We start from the raw sequence: 16,644 nt of genomic DNA on the forward strand, positions 1-16,644 counted from the left end.
TTTTCATTCTCAATAATGGTTGTTTTTAGGGTTTATTAGTTCTAATACATGCACTGATACACAAGTTTCATCTTGGTTTGAGAATTTTTTAAATCGGCTGCTCACAAAGTTAAACAATACCTTTAAATGTGATATGTAAACTTGTGATTTGGAGCACGGGAGGACATTCCCAATCTTGTGTCACAAGTCATGTTTCTGGATGTGAGATTAGAATTAAAATACATCTTAATCCGGCCGATGGGGGAGCAATACACATTTGGTAGTTTCTGTAAGATTGTAACAAAGCATGGAAGGTAGATTGGGGTAAATTAGTATATAGGCCTGGCTTTTATAGATTTCATCCGTCGATTTACTTTGACCCAGCAAAAACAGATGGCACAGCACCAAATGGCATATGACATCAGCAGTGGTGACGGCATCGATGACGTCACTCTGATCAGCAACTACTCCTGCCAGTCATTGGTCACTTTGGTCAGATCAGCCGGCAGTATCGAGCCAAGATCACTTCATGATTCTTGGTCTGCACCTGCTGTACTTGGTCAGGATTGTCACCAGTTCTTGATGCCACCAGTAGTGAGCAGCAAGCTTGAGGACCAGCTACCATCTACGTCCTATCCAAGGGACGTAAGGGTGTCAGCCAAGAGCTTCCTGGCCTACCGTGAGTTACGTGCACGTGGTTGCCTAAAAATTATGTTTTGCAAAGTTGTTGAACAAAAATACTACTTCGTATATAATACCCTTTTCTTTTAACCTGTCCTTATCCTTTATATCGATCTTTTAAAATGTACTCTTGCTTTTTGTATTCTTTTTGGGACAGTGACTGTAAGAGGCAGAATTGTTTATTTCGTTAAGGAAAGAAAAAAGAATTCTTCAAAAACTTTCTTTGATAATACGTATTATGCTTAATTAAACTAGCCTAATTAGGTATAATGTATCATGATAGGCTCTCGTGTTAAGAAAGTTTTGAAAAAAGAAAGAAATTATCTATTGGAAAATGAATGCACATCAGTATAGAAAATAATGATATAAAGTGGAAAAATACAACCACTAATTATGTATTCAAGTCAGTGGAGGGGGCTACAGAGGGACATCGCCCCATGTGATTTTTTTTTTAAGTAGTGAAAAGGGTTTTGTTCAAATGAAGGGGGGGGTGGAAAGTAAAGAAAGAAGAGAGGAGAGTGTCAAAGAGGCCTGGGGAGCGTTTCATGAAGGGAGTTTGTCCGACAAGTCCTGTTTTATCCGACAATTACCATAGTAACCATACCTCTCAGCCAATCAGAATCAAGGAAAGATGTCAGATCTGACAACTTGTCGGACAAAAATGTTGATGAAACGCTCCCCTGGTTTATGAATACAGACTCGTATGGCCCGTATTCTGAACTCGGGTTTAAATTAGACCCTGGCCGCCCCTGGTTAAAAGTTATAGTTTAAACTGATGGCCGAGAGCCAATGGGGGGGATCTCTGTTCGTACAATCATGTTCAATTTATTAACTCTTATAAGACTGAAATCACTGATAACTGTTTCAGAATGATAACTGAAATATTTTCTTCATTATGAAAGCATAGGGAAACAAATCAGTAAATATAAGAAATGTTCAATATCAAAGGAGAATTTTTAGTTTCTGTCTCCCATAGATTAACACAGAGTTAGACCATGGTCTAAGTTAAACCTGACTTTAGAATACGGGCCAATATTTATTTAGTTGTGGGAAATGACACAAAAATTTGTATCATTTAAATATGCATTTATCATTTTAATCATTCTTAATTCTTTTATCACGATAGATCGATCAATCAACGATAAGGAGAGCGATGTCGAATCAGTTGTATCTGACATCGAGCAAGGGAACGATGATAATGGCGATGCTGACATCGAATCCAACGATGATCTCATCACGGACTCGCTCACTAGTCTTGTGTATTACGATAGTGAATGTAAGTGTATTCGAATGATTGAGAGAAAATAGGAACGACAAATTTGTGTTTCGGTTTTCACGGGTCATCAATAAAAATAATGGAGAATTCAACTTTAGCATTGTATGCTCCATAGTTTTCCAGGATACGTGGCCGGAATCGTCGACAATAATTGTTCGTTTTCAGATCGGCAGGTTTTATTATTATTTTTTAAGTTTGTCTTGAGGGCTTATGGTTACCGATAACGATTTCGACCTCCAAGTTAAGGGAATATTAGAAACAACTTTTTAAATAATTCTTTTAAAAGTATGTTTGTAACTTTTTTAATTAAAACAATCAGACAAATCATAACAGTTACAAGTAATTGTTGAAAATCGTACACACCCCCCCCCCCCAAAAAAAATAAGGGATATATAAAAAATGAGTGGCAAAGGGAAAAAAGCGCATCAGTTGGACTAAAATTGACAATTCAACGTAAATTTATGACTTGTTTTCTAGTTAAAGAATATAAACACGTAGTATAAAAGTTAATGAAAGCCGTTGGGGATTTCTGAAATTTACAACTTTGCATCTTTCGCAGTACGTTACGCTTCCCGGTGGAAACGGGTCTTTAAGAAAAACAAAATATGAGAGAATAAACTCAGAGAAGTAGAACTATATTTGTCTATTAATTCCCGCATAGATTCAGCTAAAATTATCAATGTAGAAGAACTGTTCGGCTTTTGCAGGAACTCTACAAAATACCATAGGAATATATAGATGTAAAAATATATGTCACATGAATATGATATATATTCAGAAAAGGTACTTTAGCCCTGATAATGTTATCATTCGAGATAAAATTATGATAGTAAATTAATTTTTTTTTCTCAATTTCTCTTTTACGAGAAATAGGCGACTTGTACATTGTTGACAATGAAACCGAGATCGACAGCAAGGATGACGTCGCAGATTCCAGTGACGATGAGAATAGCTCACTGACAGACCAGACACCATTGATGATCATGGAGTATCATCATGTTGACGTCATCGATGAAACGATCACGGATGAAGAGGGTGAGTTCAGATAAAAGTTACATTAATGCTATTTTAAAGAATAGAGCAGAATAAATTATAATAGGCCTATGCAGTAATTCGAACATTGCGTCATGGAGTAATCTAGATTTCTTTGTGTCTCAATACTAACCTCGAAATTATTTTTAACTAAGATCACCATTTAGTAAAGTAATTTTGGATATGTCTATGACTCTCTTCGGATATTTTCCAATATTTCCCCCTCTTTTTCACGTTTTCTATTTTTCGGTTGGGGATTCAGAAAAATGAATTAAAACAAATTACCAATTTGTAAAGCACTGTCTCCAATATATCAATATTATCACATTATCACAGATTTTTTTTATGAAGTGGATTCGTTTAGTTTTATATACATTGATTTAGTTTTATGAATCAAAATCACCCTCTTTAAAGATGAGAACACCTACAGCATCTACTCCCCATGTGGCTCAGAAAGGAATTTTGATGTCACCAGTGACGATGGCATAACGTCACAAATTGTTGAGGTCGACGTCTTCATTGGGAAGATCCTGGCTGTCTTTGTGACCTTCCTAATCTGGGCCTTCATCCGTTCATCGTTCTATGGCATCTACCAGCGCGGTGTCCAGTTCATCCACGACCTCGTGACGGTGGAAGAGGAAAGAGCCGTGGTCGTGCATGGGGAAACAGAAGATCGCACTCCCCAAGGTTTGTTAAAGATTTGCATTTTCATAACCAGAAAAATAGACGGAAGTCAGAAAAGAAAAGAGAAGAAGAAAGAAGAAGAAGAAGAAGCAGAAGGAGGAGGAGAAGAAGAAGAAGAAGGAGAAGAAGAAGAAGACGAAGAAGAAGGAGGAGCAGGAGCAGGAGGTGGATGAGGAGAAGAAGAAGAATGCGAAGGAGAAGAAGAAAAGAGAGATAGAAAAATAAGAAGATCGGACATAATGATTTACACTAAGACAAAATGTAAAAAGAAAAAAAAAACAACTTAAGTCTATTAGTTTTTTTTCACTATCCCACCATTTTAAATTAGGCCATCAAAACGGATATTCTAGCTCCATCTTGGCTTACGTCCGCAACGCAGTCCATGGCGTCTACCAGACCGGACTCCAGCTCGCCCAGGATATCATGTTTAGGGAGGATGGGGTTGAGGAGCGGGAAGATGAGGAAGAAGAGGAGGAGCAGGAGGAGGAAGAGGAAGATGAGGAGGGGGAGGGCAGTGAAGACGAAGAATATGACGAGGAGGACGATGACGACACCGAAGAGGAGGAAAACGACAACGGGGATGAAGATGTGGAAGAAAATGACGGAATGTTGGAGAGAGAAAGAAGACGGAGGAGGAGAAGGAGAACTCTAAGAAGGAGGAGGATAAGGAGGATAGCTGTTGGGGGCTGTGAAGAAGAAGGAGGAGGAGGAGAGGGCTGAGAAGGAGGTGTCGAACCGTAGGAATAGTTGACATGGTCACCGACGACCGTCGAGGGTAAGTCACTTTTAAGAAACAGCTAAATGTAATTGTACTCTCAAAGGTACGTTATGAAACGAAAAGAAGAATCATCCAAAAAGCAAAATCATGAACGGAAAGATCTTAAGCAATATAAGTGATAATATTCTAATCACTAATTTATTTGACTTTACGTCATCGGTTATATTGGCCTATCTGATATCGTTATAATTATACATTATTTCATTTTCGTTAGTATGAAAAAAAATTAATGTTAGCTCGTTACACTATAATTCAAAAAAATATTGCTGTTAATAAACTGTTCGGCAGAATTCAAAGTTATTTTGTTATTTTAAAAATCTATTCAAACTACCTCTTTTCATAATACAGGAGCACCATTGCTCACTTACTCGATCATGCAGCTCTGATGAGGGAGTTACCTCACCATTGACACTTTACCACAGAGTATTGAACATGTTGAATTGGACATTCGTCAAAGTATGTAGTGGTATGTGATCCATCTGATCTGGGTCGTCATTCAGTCACTAATGGTGTCCTAGTTCTCCATCGGTTCTCTATGGCGTCCACCAGATCATCATTGAGGTCGCCCACGACGTCGTCAACATAGAGGGAGTATAAGAATGGAATGATGAGGATAAAAAGACGTCGACGAGGGCAGCACCGTGGCAGACGATGAAGATATACTATTGCATAATCAGGTTGGTAGATGGACTTGAATATAGCATTCTGTAATTGAGCGTAATAACATCATTATGTCAATACAAAAATAATTAGGTTCGGGAATGAAATATTCATTCTTTTTTTAATATATCCACACAGATTCAACTTTGGCTGCATCATCAGCAGTGATCAAAAGCCTCATATCAAGCGTCTCTCACTGATAACAAGAATGCGAAAAGCGGGTAGAGGAGGGCGACTGGATGAGGGGGAGGAGGAGGAGGAAAAAGAAGAAACCAACTCGCTAGGACGCAGTATTGGGGATAACTTAATTGCTCGTCTCCATACGATGGCTTCCAGATTGGCATCCATGCAGTGATCATCGACTCTATCGTAATATAGCCCACATGGAAATGGATGATGACGAGGACGTCGATGTGAATATCGTCAACTTCATCCCAGGAGAGACTTTCGATTGTAATCACAAAACAGATCTCTGATGTGCCGTCAGCAACATCTGGTTAATCGCATCTCAACTCATTAGCATTATAAGAGGGGAAGACATGATGGGAGAAGGGAGGAAGACAATGAAGAGGAGAAGGAGAAGCACAATAATACGAAGGTGGTGGAATGGTGAAGGCCGGGAAACTGTATGGGGAGGAGAAATAGTTCATTGAGGACATATAATAGAGCAGATGTGAGGAAATGAAACCGAGGAGGAGGGCATTGAGCCGGGTGACGACATGGATATTATAGCGAAGCAGACTCAAAGTTGGACATTCATGATTTAGGGGATATCGGCATCATGCATGAGAGTATGATTAGCATTATGAGGATGCCATTGGACCAAGCCATGAATAAAAATCACCTAAATGAAATAAATAATGATTAATTGTTATTGATGTTAATGTGATTGTTTAGTTTTGTTTTACCATTATTATGAATCTAGTATAAAGTGAAGATAGATATATAGAAGAGAGAGTGGAGAGGGGGGGGGGGGTGGAGAGGAAAGGAGAGAGGAAGGGAAAATTAAGGGGGTGAGGTAGTGGCGGAGGACCAGGGTCGATCTCGAAATAATTTGTCATCAAATTTCTATCACAAAGAAGTAAATACTATTTGTGTGTGTGTATTATGAAATCTCCACAAAAATAATACGTTTATCCTGAAAAAAAATGTAATCAATCAATATCAAAATGTAATAGGCCTACAAATATTGTTGAAAAACGTAAGTTATTTTCACGTCCTTGAGATTTGAGTGTGTCTTAATTGTTGATGACCGAATTCCAAGATTTGTTATACGGGTATCTAATCATTAGTGGATTAAGCTTTTGCCAATAACTGTTTGACTTTGACATGGACAAACATCATACATCTTACTAAAAAGATCCGAGCGCGAAGCGCAACTTTTTGAGATTCAGAAGAAAAAAAATCTTGAAGAAATTCTTAGCACTTTTGTAATCATGAAAAGGATGCGTATAGGGCTATTTAACTAAAAAAATAATTATAATAAGAGCTATTAGCGCAGTTCTAGCGTAAAGTTTTGAAGGGGCTTCTGGGGACTCATTTTCAACGTTGTTTTATGCAAAACATGCAATGAAAATGACCTATCGTAGGCAGCATACGCAGCAAAAAATGTGGTGTTAACCGGTGTACATATAGGACCACACCAGTTATTTTACACCGGTGTTAAATTGATGGTGTTAGTTTTACACCTATAGGTGTTATTACAACACCTTTGGTTTTTACACTCTTTGGTGTTATGTTCAATCTTTAGGGTGTAATTTTAACACCTCAGGGTGTGGTCCTCTATTAACACCAATTGGTGTCAGTTTTAACACCACAGTTTTTACAGTGTAACTGTGAGACTATAGTAACCTGACCAAGCAGATTGGCCCCTTCCCTCGCCCTCAAAATTATTCTAATATTATGTAAGGGAGCGTAGCGACCGAGCAAAAAAAAAATCATATTTTCAATATGCTTGAGAATGTTTTTCATAACCATTTCATCTATATATATTTATAACACCCATCAGGCCCCGATTGGTATTGTACACGTACGTAAATGAGGGCATTTCATTTTACTTCATCATAAGGGGGGGGGGGCAAGAACTTAGAAGAGAGTTTGCGTTGTCACTATACCTGTGCCACTATTTCCAAGTGTGATATGGGAGTGAGCCAAGTGAACAAGCGAAAAATTCCTACTTTCAAGAGCAATATCTTCAAATATTAGAGAACGTAATATGAAGTATAATAGAATATGACAGAGAATGGGATTTTTTATGACGATGAATCCCCTTCAATGTGGTGGCCGGGGATAAAATATTTCGAAGTGAAATCTAGCATTAGGAGCGCTTATTATGAAGTTCCAAATAAATGTATTTTAAACTCCTGAATGTGATATTCAACATGGAAAAAACAGGATCATTGGGATCGTTGCCCTGTATATTCATGGAGAGGGAGGCGCGATCATCCCCATGATTTCTATTTTTTTTTAAAAACATCGACTTGCCAGGCCCCAATAGTTGACAACTTAATCCGAAACATAGATCGACATCCCTGACTCTACACAGCAAAAACTGTGGTGTTAACCGGTGTACATAGAGGACCACACCACTATTTTACACCGGTGTTAAATTGGTGGTGTTAGTTTTACACCTATAGGTGTTATTACAACACCTATGGTTGTTACATTTAAACTCTTTGGTGTTATGTTCAATCTCTAGGGTGTTATTTTAACACCTCAAGGTGTGGTCCTCTATTAACACCAATTGGTGTCAGTTTTAACACCACAGTTTTTACTGTGTACTTTCTCTTTCACTTTAGCATCGGTCAGGGAGAATATGGCGCCGAACGAACCATTTTCTTTAAAAGATAAAAAAAAACATATCTTAAAGAATGGAATGTGGTCCTGTGGTTAGAGCATTTGACTCATAATCGCAAGATTGTGAGTTCGAATCCCAACACTGCAATTTTCTCCAATTAGCCCGAGAGTGATGTATGTCGTCTATAACGTCAGCCACTATGATTGATGTGTTTCGTAGGTTATATAATTATTATTCATATATGCCAGCTTGGCGTTTACCATCAGCAAAACGCTGTCTTGCTGCCGAGTTCATTAACAGGCAGAAAAAAACCCAGACCGCTTTTGACAAAAATTAACAGACAAATATTATACGGCATTATCGTGAAGGGTGAAGTAGGGATGTCAATTTATCATTGCAGTGGATCATTTATATACTCGCCGCAGAGAACATTAATGCATGCGGCTGTATTTGTTATTTTGCGAGGGAACAGACGTATAGGCCTACAGCGACCGAGCGAGAACAATAATTTTGAGTAGCAAAGCACTTGGCGACATGAAAAGGATACAGAGGGCCGGGCCTACCCCAGCAAACATAAAACGTTTTCAGAACGTTTAAAACGTTTTATTCAGGTCCCGTAGGTCCTCGTCTGAAATAAACATTCAGAAAACGTTCATATAACGTCCAAGTTGGACTTTCAATTTGTGAAAAAACAATGGTTCCAAAAAGAACGTTTTTAAACGTTCTTTGGACGTTACAAAATGGAACGTTTTTAATCAAAACGTTCACAAAACGTTTTATTTGGAACCTTATAACGAGACATATTTTATTGAACGTTTTATGAACGTTCTTAAAACTTCCAAATAGGACTTTATGCAAATGAGTGGTAATTTGCATATAATACGTTAGACATTGAAATAAACGCTTTTAATGAGTTCTTTTCTATTTAGCAGTAATTAATTCATGCTTTTCGTCTTTCGTTTTATTGTAATATTGTTCTGAAACACACTCAAAGATTAAAAAACACTAATTCAGTCTTGGAATGTACTAACATAACAAAAAAAATAATAACTAACCATTACAGACGATACTTTCAATAAACTATAAATTTACTGAAGCAATATTTAGAGTTAAATCCAAATGAATCCCACTCAAGTCTGCCCTTTAAGCATGATTTGATTGGAGACACTTCACTCTTAAGTGCCATTCCACAATTTAGCCAAGAGCTTGAGGTGCAAATAATAACTTTTTTTATTCATTACATTGTTTACATAAGTTTTTAATAGGTTCTCCAAACGTTCCTATAGAACGTTTTCTGAACGTTCCAAAGGTTTTCTGGACGTCCGCAACTAACGTTTTTGGAACGTTTTAAAGGTTTTGTGGACGTCCGCAACTAACGTTTTTTGGAACGTTTTAAAGGTTTTGTGGACGTCCGCAGAACGTCCATGGAACGTTCCAAAGGTTTTCTAAAGGTTTTCTGGACGTCCGTAGAACGTCCACAGAACGTTGTAAAAGGTTTTAGGACCGTAAGGTTCCAAAGGTTTTCTACAGGTCCTTAAAAATTTTCGAAAGGTTATTTTTAGGTTTTAAACGGAAACGTTTTCTAAACGTCCATTTGGAACGTTTTATTAACGTCCAAAACCTTCCACAAAAGGATGTTTTCTAAACGTTTTGACAAAACGTCCATAGAACAAACTTGGAACATTCTTAAAACGTTTAGAAAACGTCAAATTTTTAGCTGGGACATTGTATTTTATTTTATATATCTATTTTTTTTTTTGGGGGGGGCTTCAGTCCTCAACTTGAGCTGCTTGCCCCTAGAACCGCACTTGAATAAGCTAGAGCGCGAGCTGAAGTTGACGTTCAGCCCTCCTTTTTTTCCTCTGGCCCCTTTTATCTCTGGCCCCTCAGTTTCATCTTTTTCTCTTCCTTTTTTCTATTTCTTGTTCCACCGCTAATGGGGGGGGGCGGGCATGCCCCCGGAAAGTTCCACTACTAAGAGATTAAAAAAAAGAAATAAATGAAAATGAAAGATGAAATGAAGAATTATATCATTTAAAACAATCTTAAATCAAACATTGCCACAAAGCTAACTCTTCGTTTGAAAGTGTGTTAAAATTTTCGGCACACTTAAAAAATAAACTTTTTATTACTTTTTTGTTTCTTGCATTAACCATGATTGGGGATTGGCCTTGGCCCCTCGATTTGGCTCATTACGCCACTGGCCTCGACTAGAATAACAAAAAATGATGAAGCGTTGTTTTTTTTCAAACTCCCTATACCTGAATATTTTTGTTCTATTAATTCAGATCAGGTGCGAATGTCAAGGTTTCAAAATCTTTTCGAATCATGAAGTTATAGAGATGTTTCGTGCGTTACGCATCGCGCGTTCTCGCGCGTTCAGCTTAGACGCAGCGCGGGAAATTCGGAGGATACGTGAATCCCCAGCGCCAGTCGAGTCACCGGGACCAGAGCTCTCTCTTGCCCGTGTCGATCGGCCTGAACTTCACTCATCGGTCGCTGAAATTGAGTTGATTCAGCGGGACGGACGGACAGTAAACTAAATGCAAAGGAGGAAAAATGGACCCCGCTCTTGAAGCAGAATTTCATGATGACTTTGAGGATCTTTTTGCTGACGAATTAGATGCATTGCGAGACATCGAAGAAGGTAACTGTGATCACTGCCCTGTAATTTACAAGATAGAATGTAGACTAAATTAAAAGTAAAAAAAAAAAATAAAACACTCATAGTCATACTCAACTCTCAAGCAAAGTCCAGACTTTGCCAAAGACAAATTTTCAAATCTTTTTTCTAGTAACTACCGGTATAACAAATTATCTTTGAATTCCCTGGGGTGGTAACTTTTTTTGTATTGTAACTCAGCAAGATAACCATGATAACAGCTCGCGCTGAAATCTTAAATCTGTAATTTTGAAAATGTTATGTCCCTATCTTGGTCTCTGACATGCCTAGTCCCCTAGCAACAGTTGATCATCAACTAATCATTAAACTTTTCATATGTTTTGGTCAACGAACAGAAGTGTCCCTTTAAAAAAATAATTAGGGGGCATTGTCATGATTGTTGACATGCGACGTTATTTCCTTTGCGCCACCGATGCTTATGCTTGATACTTGATTGTAGTACATGTAAATGGCAGCTCATCGATCATAGAACTTAGAAGGTATGATGTACTTATGCTTGTAGTTGTGCTATAAATGTGGCTTTTCTCAGAGACAGAGTCATATTCTCTCTGAAAAGATTCATCATCTCGAATGCCAATTTTCAATTGCTGAAAAGTCCACCAATCCATTGTTATAACATCTTTGGAATGTCTCCTTTTGCAAAACATGATGTTCTTGCGGGATGCAGCACGAAATAATTGTTGACCGAGAAATATCACATTCTACATTAAGTTACAATTAGCCCCCTATCTCTTGTATTTTGGAAGGAAGTTAACAGAACGCAAATCTTGATATGTTGTCTTGCCCGCAGAGATGCGCCGTTTTTGTCTCACCTGCGAAGCAGAGAGACTATAGGCGCCGCTTTTCCGACGGCGGCGGCGGCGGCGTCAACATCAAATCTTAACCTGAGGTTAAGTTTTTGAAATGACGTCATAACTTAGAAAGTATATAGACCTAGTTAATAAAACTTGGCCATAAGGTTAATCAAGTATTACTGAACATCCTATTAGAGTTTCATGTCACATGACCAAGGTCAAAGGTCATTTAGGGTCAATGAACTTAGACCATGTTGGAGGGATCAACATCGAAATCTTAACCTGAGGTTAAGTTTTGAAATGTCATCATAACTTAGAAAATATATGGACCTAGTTCATGAAACTTGGACATAAGGTTAATCAAGTATCACTGAACATCCTGCACGAGTTTCACGTCACATGACCAAGGTCAAAGGTCATTTAGGGTCAATGAACTTTGGCCGAATTGCGGATATCTGTTGAATTCCCATCATAACTTTGAAAGTTTATGGATCTGACTCATGAAACTTGGACATAATAGTAATCAAGCATCACTGAACATTTTGTGCAAGTTTCAGGTCTCATGATTAAAGTCAAAGGTCATTTAGGGTCAATGAACTTTGGCCGAATTGGGGGTATCTGTTGAATTACCATCATAACTTTGAAAGTTTATTGGTCTAGTTCATTAAACTTGGATATTATAGTAATCAAGTATCTCTGAACATCCTGTGCGCATTTCAGGTCACATGACCAAGGTCAAAGGTCAATGAACTTTGGCCGAACTGGGTGTATCTGTTGAATTACCATCATAACTTTGAAAGTTTATGGATCTTATTCATGAAACTTGTACATAAGAGTAATCAAGTATCACTGAACATCCTGTGCGAGTTTCAGGTCACATGATCAAGGTCACAGGTCATGTAAGGTCAATGAACTTTGGCCATGTTGGGGTTTTTTGTTGAATAACCATCATATCTCTGTAAGTTTATTGGTCTAGTTCATAAAAAGTGGACATAAGAGTAACCATGTATCACTGAACATCTTGTGCGAGTTAGAGTAGTATTCAAAGTCAGCACTGCTGCTATATTGAACCGCGTGGTGCAGGTGAGACGGCCAGAGGCATTCCACTTGTTAACTTAACGCATCATTGTAACTCTGATGACATAAGCGCTTAGTGGAAGTTACAAGAAAAGATACAAGAGTTTTCAGAACACGAATTTATATTGTAACTCTAAAGATACAAGAATATTTCTCTTAAGGCAATTTTCAGAATACGGCCCCAGCCCAATCAGCATTCTCTGTTTTGGGGCTACCTGAGGCTCAGCTCAGTAAGGTTGTCTAATTGTTAAGTTAGGTAGACATATAAAAGTTCAAGTCTAATGACACATTAGCTAGTCTACATTCTTGTAATTTGTAAACATTTTTAACTCACCTTTTTTTGTCAGTCAAATTGGGGTTTAACTTTAAAAATAAAAGGATCAATATGTACGAGCATCCTACGTTTTGTGTGAGTGAATAAGGTGGAAATAGATAGGGAACCAATAAAGCGATGCTGTGTAGACATTTCCCTATTTCATGATAATGCCACTTTGTCCTCTGAAAGCACTAGATCTAGACCTGCCCCTAGTAGTATCACTGGCCTAACATCGTTAGAACTAGACTCTCTATGGGAGATATCTTATTTTCATGCCAATTTTTTAGCTATTTGGAAGGGGGGCACATGCCATATCTCCAGCTCCACTAAAAACTTTCTGCGACAAAAACACCTTTAGTTTTTGTTCTCTATTTCTTTTTTTTTCTGATTTCTGGTTGGATTTGAACCTCTCATAATCGTCTTGTGTATCTTAAAGTACGTTTAAGTCTGTTGTATAACTCCTGGTTTCTCCTGTGCAAACTCATATTAAAACATGGCCAAACAGGTACTGAGTGATGCTGATACACATTGCATTGACATTAAAAACTCAGTGTAAAATGGCTGTAGATCTAGTGTTCATTTGTTAATTCTAATAATTTGTTGTCTCTTTGGTATGAGCCAAGGACAAAAAGTCATTACGGTAAGTGTTTTGGAGCAAAAAAAGAAAAATCCTGATTGCTTGCATTAAAAACTTACAAAGATGAAAAAATCTTATTCAATCATCAAAAGAAACAGTTTAAGAGCTTGGCCACTTTGCTAAATGAGCTTTCAAGATAGAACTTGTGCTTCATTGTTACATCTTCCTAGTTGAATTATGTTTCCTCTTGTGACAATGGCAGATGTAAATCTTCAGGAGCAATGGTCTTCTCGTCCCAAACCCGTTTCCCAGAAGCAGAAGATAAGCCAGCCCCCGAAGAAAGACATCTCACTTTCACAGCCCAAGAATCTTGATGATGATGCATCCAGCAGACATCAGCCAGTCTCTTCTACCGGAGATGCCACACAGAAAAGTACAGGGGACAAAGGTGTGACTAATCGCACTGCTAGGAAGAGAGACATGTATGAAATGTTTGGTGTCATGTCTGACGACGAGAGTGACAATGAACTTGTGATCGATGCACCATCCCCTGCTAAAGGTAAAATGTTTTATTTTCAGTACTGGGTACTATAATATTTTCATTTGTAATCAAATTTCATTTAACAGAAAAAATAAAAAGATCTTTTAGAGTTGTAAGAATTTCAATCGCAAGTGAAGGGTTGTGCTATAGAATGAGTGGTTTTCAGGTCTAATATCCCATCATATCAGTTAAAATGAGCCGGTATTCGAGGCCATTGTACAATTTGGATGAGAAAAGAATTGATTTATATTTGGTTGGTTAATTTCATTCAATATGAGCTTAAATTTTGCATCCAGTTTGGGCTTGGGTCATTTCTTGAGGCATTTGTAAGCCTAACTTCTGGGACCTCGCGTTGAAAGGTGATGATTTCATTTAAAATATTTTATTTCAAGAAAATGTGAGTTGAATTTCACCTTGTAAAATTGACAATTAAATTTTGAGAAGTGGGCGCCAGGTGCAAAACTGCAAATTATTATTTTCATATTATTTTTCCTTTCTGTATGATCAAAGTTATAAAATGTTGAATAATTTTGGTACAAGGGTCACTTAACATTCTTTTATACAATATTCTTCATTTGCAAATGCAAAGTTTTTTTCAATCCCAAAGTTTATATCTTGTGTGTTTTTTTACAATTTTTGTTGTTGTTGTGATGCAGGCTGTTCTGTTCTCTTAATACCTCTTCTCATTTTTCTTCAACCATCAGATCCCAATCCGAAGAGACCAAGAAAAACTCTCCTTGATCAATTCCTTGACAATGTCTCTGAGAGACTCGGCCAATCAAAGCCTCATGAAGACGAGATCACCCCACCCCCTACACCAAACAAAGATGGAATTGGTCCGTTGGGTCCCAATCATCCCCTTACCCCATCCTCTATTGGGTCACTGGGAGATGAGAGAGCAGGTCAAAGGTCGAATGTCAAGAGGTCGCTGAGAGTGTTTACAAGGCAACCAGAAGGCGAATCGATGAGGGTGACTGGAGTGGATGGTAGGAGAGTTTTTCTCAAGATGAAAGAGGAGTATGATCCTACGCAAGTTACCAAGGTGAATATTCATTGGTCAAAGAATGTCTTGTTCATTTTGATTGGTATAGACTGTATTATGCTTGCAGTTTATTTAGTTCATGTGCACATAAACATAAGAAAAAAATCATAGACACTATTAACTTACGTTCAATTACGAATCGAGCACGTGTACCAAAGTCGAGCTTAAAGGGATGGTCTGGGCTGAAAGTATTTATAGCTTAATAAATAAGAGTAGAATTCACTAATCAAAATGCAGAAAATTTCATCAAAATTGGATAACAAATAACAAAGTTATTGAATTTCATAATTTAGCAATATTTTGTGAAAACAGTCATATTCATTAGGTGGGCTGATGATGTCACATCCCCACGTGTTCTTGTGTATTTATTATATGAAATTGGGTTTATTCAAATTTTTCCTCCAAGAACTAGAAAAATTGAATTGACCACTGATTTAGTGCATTAGATATTTATTGCTGCAACTTATTCAGTATAAGGAAGACATACATGTATTATTCACACAAGTATAAAATAATGAAAAAATAGCTGATTTTATGAAATAATATAAGAAAACGGAAAGTGGGGATGTGACATCATCAGCCCACTTAATGAATATTAATGACGACTGTTTTCACAAAATATTGCTAAACTTTAAACTTCTATAACTTTATTATTTGTTATCCGATTTTGATGAAATTGTCGGCCTTTGCTCAGTGAATTCTACCATATGTATTAAGATATATTTTCAGCCCGGACCCTCCCTTTAAGTCTTTTGATTCAGTGCAAATTTGTATTGATCATCCATTTTAAAATTCAACTTGATGCTCTTGCCACACCCTTTTACCCTTGGGTTTGGTTAATGCTGCTGTAGAACTTTCCTTGTTTTTTATGAAAATATTTTGTGTTTTTACTTTTCATGATGTTTATATGTACTCTCTGATTTGACAGTTCTTCTATTTGTCTTTGTTTGCATTCATGAAACAGAAGTTTGACTCGAAATACGGATCAAGCAACACTAAAGGTCTTTTGACTATGTCTTATGACCACCTCGTCAGACAAATAGAAGATGAGGTGAGTATAGTGAATGAAAAGTCTGAATGCTCACTAAAAGTATCAAAAGTGCTGCAATGTTTTCTCTTAATCGGTTTAATTTATGTAGTTGAATCACAACTCAAATCTATTGCAATTTTATGTTTGCATATCAGCATTTGAAACAGGATTAAGAAACGATTGTTTTTGTTTTGGAAGAGTAAGTTTAGATAAGGTCTCCATCTGATTCTCTTCCAGGTGGGTGTTTCATAAAGCTGTTCGTAAAGTTATGAACGACTTTACGCACGACTGGAACATGTTCTTAAGTCATAACTCAATTACATAGGGATATCACATAGAACAAGAAAGGATCACATCGCACAAGAAAGGATCACAAGTCGTGCGTAAAGTCATTTGTATCTTACAAACAGGTTTGTGAAACGCCCAACAGGGCTCTTGTGGCATTTTAGCCCCCTCTTTGATTTCTTATCTTTGGAGAGAAGGCCCAAAGTTGTGGTTTCTAGGATTTGAACAAGGGCTTATAGATGTCTCTTATTATATAAAGTGGTTTATAATTACTGTTTAAAATTTCTTATCCTGCAGTTTCTACATTATGATGCAGTGGACCAATAATCATCCCCCCTTGATTTTCATTAGATCCTATCAGGTATAACTTTATGCATTGATATACAAAGGGAAACTGAAGATGGTAATAATT

The 16,644-nt window shown here is 37.4% G+C and overlaps 2 protein-coding genes and 1 long non-coding RNA gene across 3 annotated transcripts in view; all 3 read left to right on the plus strand.

Moving 5' to 3' along the window:
* Positions 1-387: 387 nt before the first annotated feature.
* LOC121422677 lies at positions 388-3,694 on the plus strand. The gene is made up of 5 exons (XM_041617840.1): positions 388-658; positions 1,787-1,936; positions 2,810-2,971; positions 3,383-3,655; positions 3,687-3,694. Exons 1-5 carry the CDS (start codon positions 388-390, stop codon positions 3,692-3,694), a joined length of 864 nt encoding a protein of 287 aa, XP_041473774.1.
* Positions 3,695-3,988: 294 nt separating this feature from the next.
* LOC121422315 lies at positions 3,989-5,305 on the plus strand. Its single transcript, XR_005971147.1, has 3 exons — positions 3,989-4,427; positions 4,779-5,107; positions 5,229-5,305. It is a non-coding gene; the product is annotated as an uncharacterized LOC121422315 (long non-coding RNA).
* A 4,944-nt stretch (positions 5,306-10,249) lies between these two features.
* Positions 10,250-16,644, plus strand: part of LOC121422350 (chromosome transmission fidelity protein 18 homolog) — a 34,509-nt gene continuing 28,114 nt past the window's right edge. The window contains exons 1-4 of the mRNA XM_041617338.1: positions 10,250-10,534; positions 13,597-13,893; positions 14,580-14,917; positions 15,882-15,968. Coding sequence (XP_041473272.1) covers positions 10,447-10,534; positions 13,597-13,893; positions 14,580-14,917; positions 15,882-15,968 — 810 coding nt within the window. The 5' untranslated portion in view covers positions 10,250-10,446. The remainder of the gene's footprint in view (positions 10,535-13,596; positions 13,894-14,579; positions 14,918-15,881; positions 15,969-16,644) is intronic.

This window comes from Lytechinus variegatus, chromosome 10, assembly GCF_018143015.1.
Source record: "Lytechinus variegatus isolate NC3 chromosome 10, Lvar_3.0, whole genome shotgun sequence".
Lineage (NCBI taxonomy): Eukaryota > Metazoa > Echinodermata > Echinoidea > Temnopleuroida > Toxopneustidae > Lytechinus > Lytechinus variegatus.

Bases quoted from the DNA above. Each gene is read 5' to 3' on its own strand.
- LOC121422677 (XM_041617840.1), top strand. From the start codon at position 388: ATGGCATATGACATCAGCAGTGGTGACGGCATCGATGACGTCACTCTG. The intron at 659-1,786 runs GTGAGTTACGTG...TTATCACGATAG, and splicing joins CAAGAGCTTCCTGGCCTACC to ATCGATCAATCAACGATAAG. The intron at 2,972-3,382 runs GTGAGTTCAGAT...CCCTCTTTAAAG, and splicing joins AACGATCACGGATGAAGAGG to ATGAGAACACCTACAGCATC.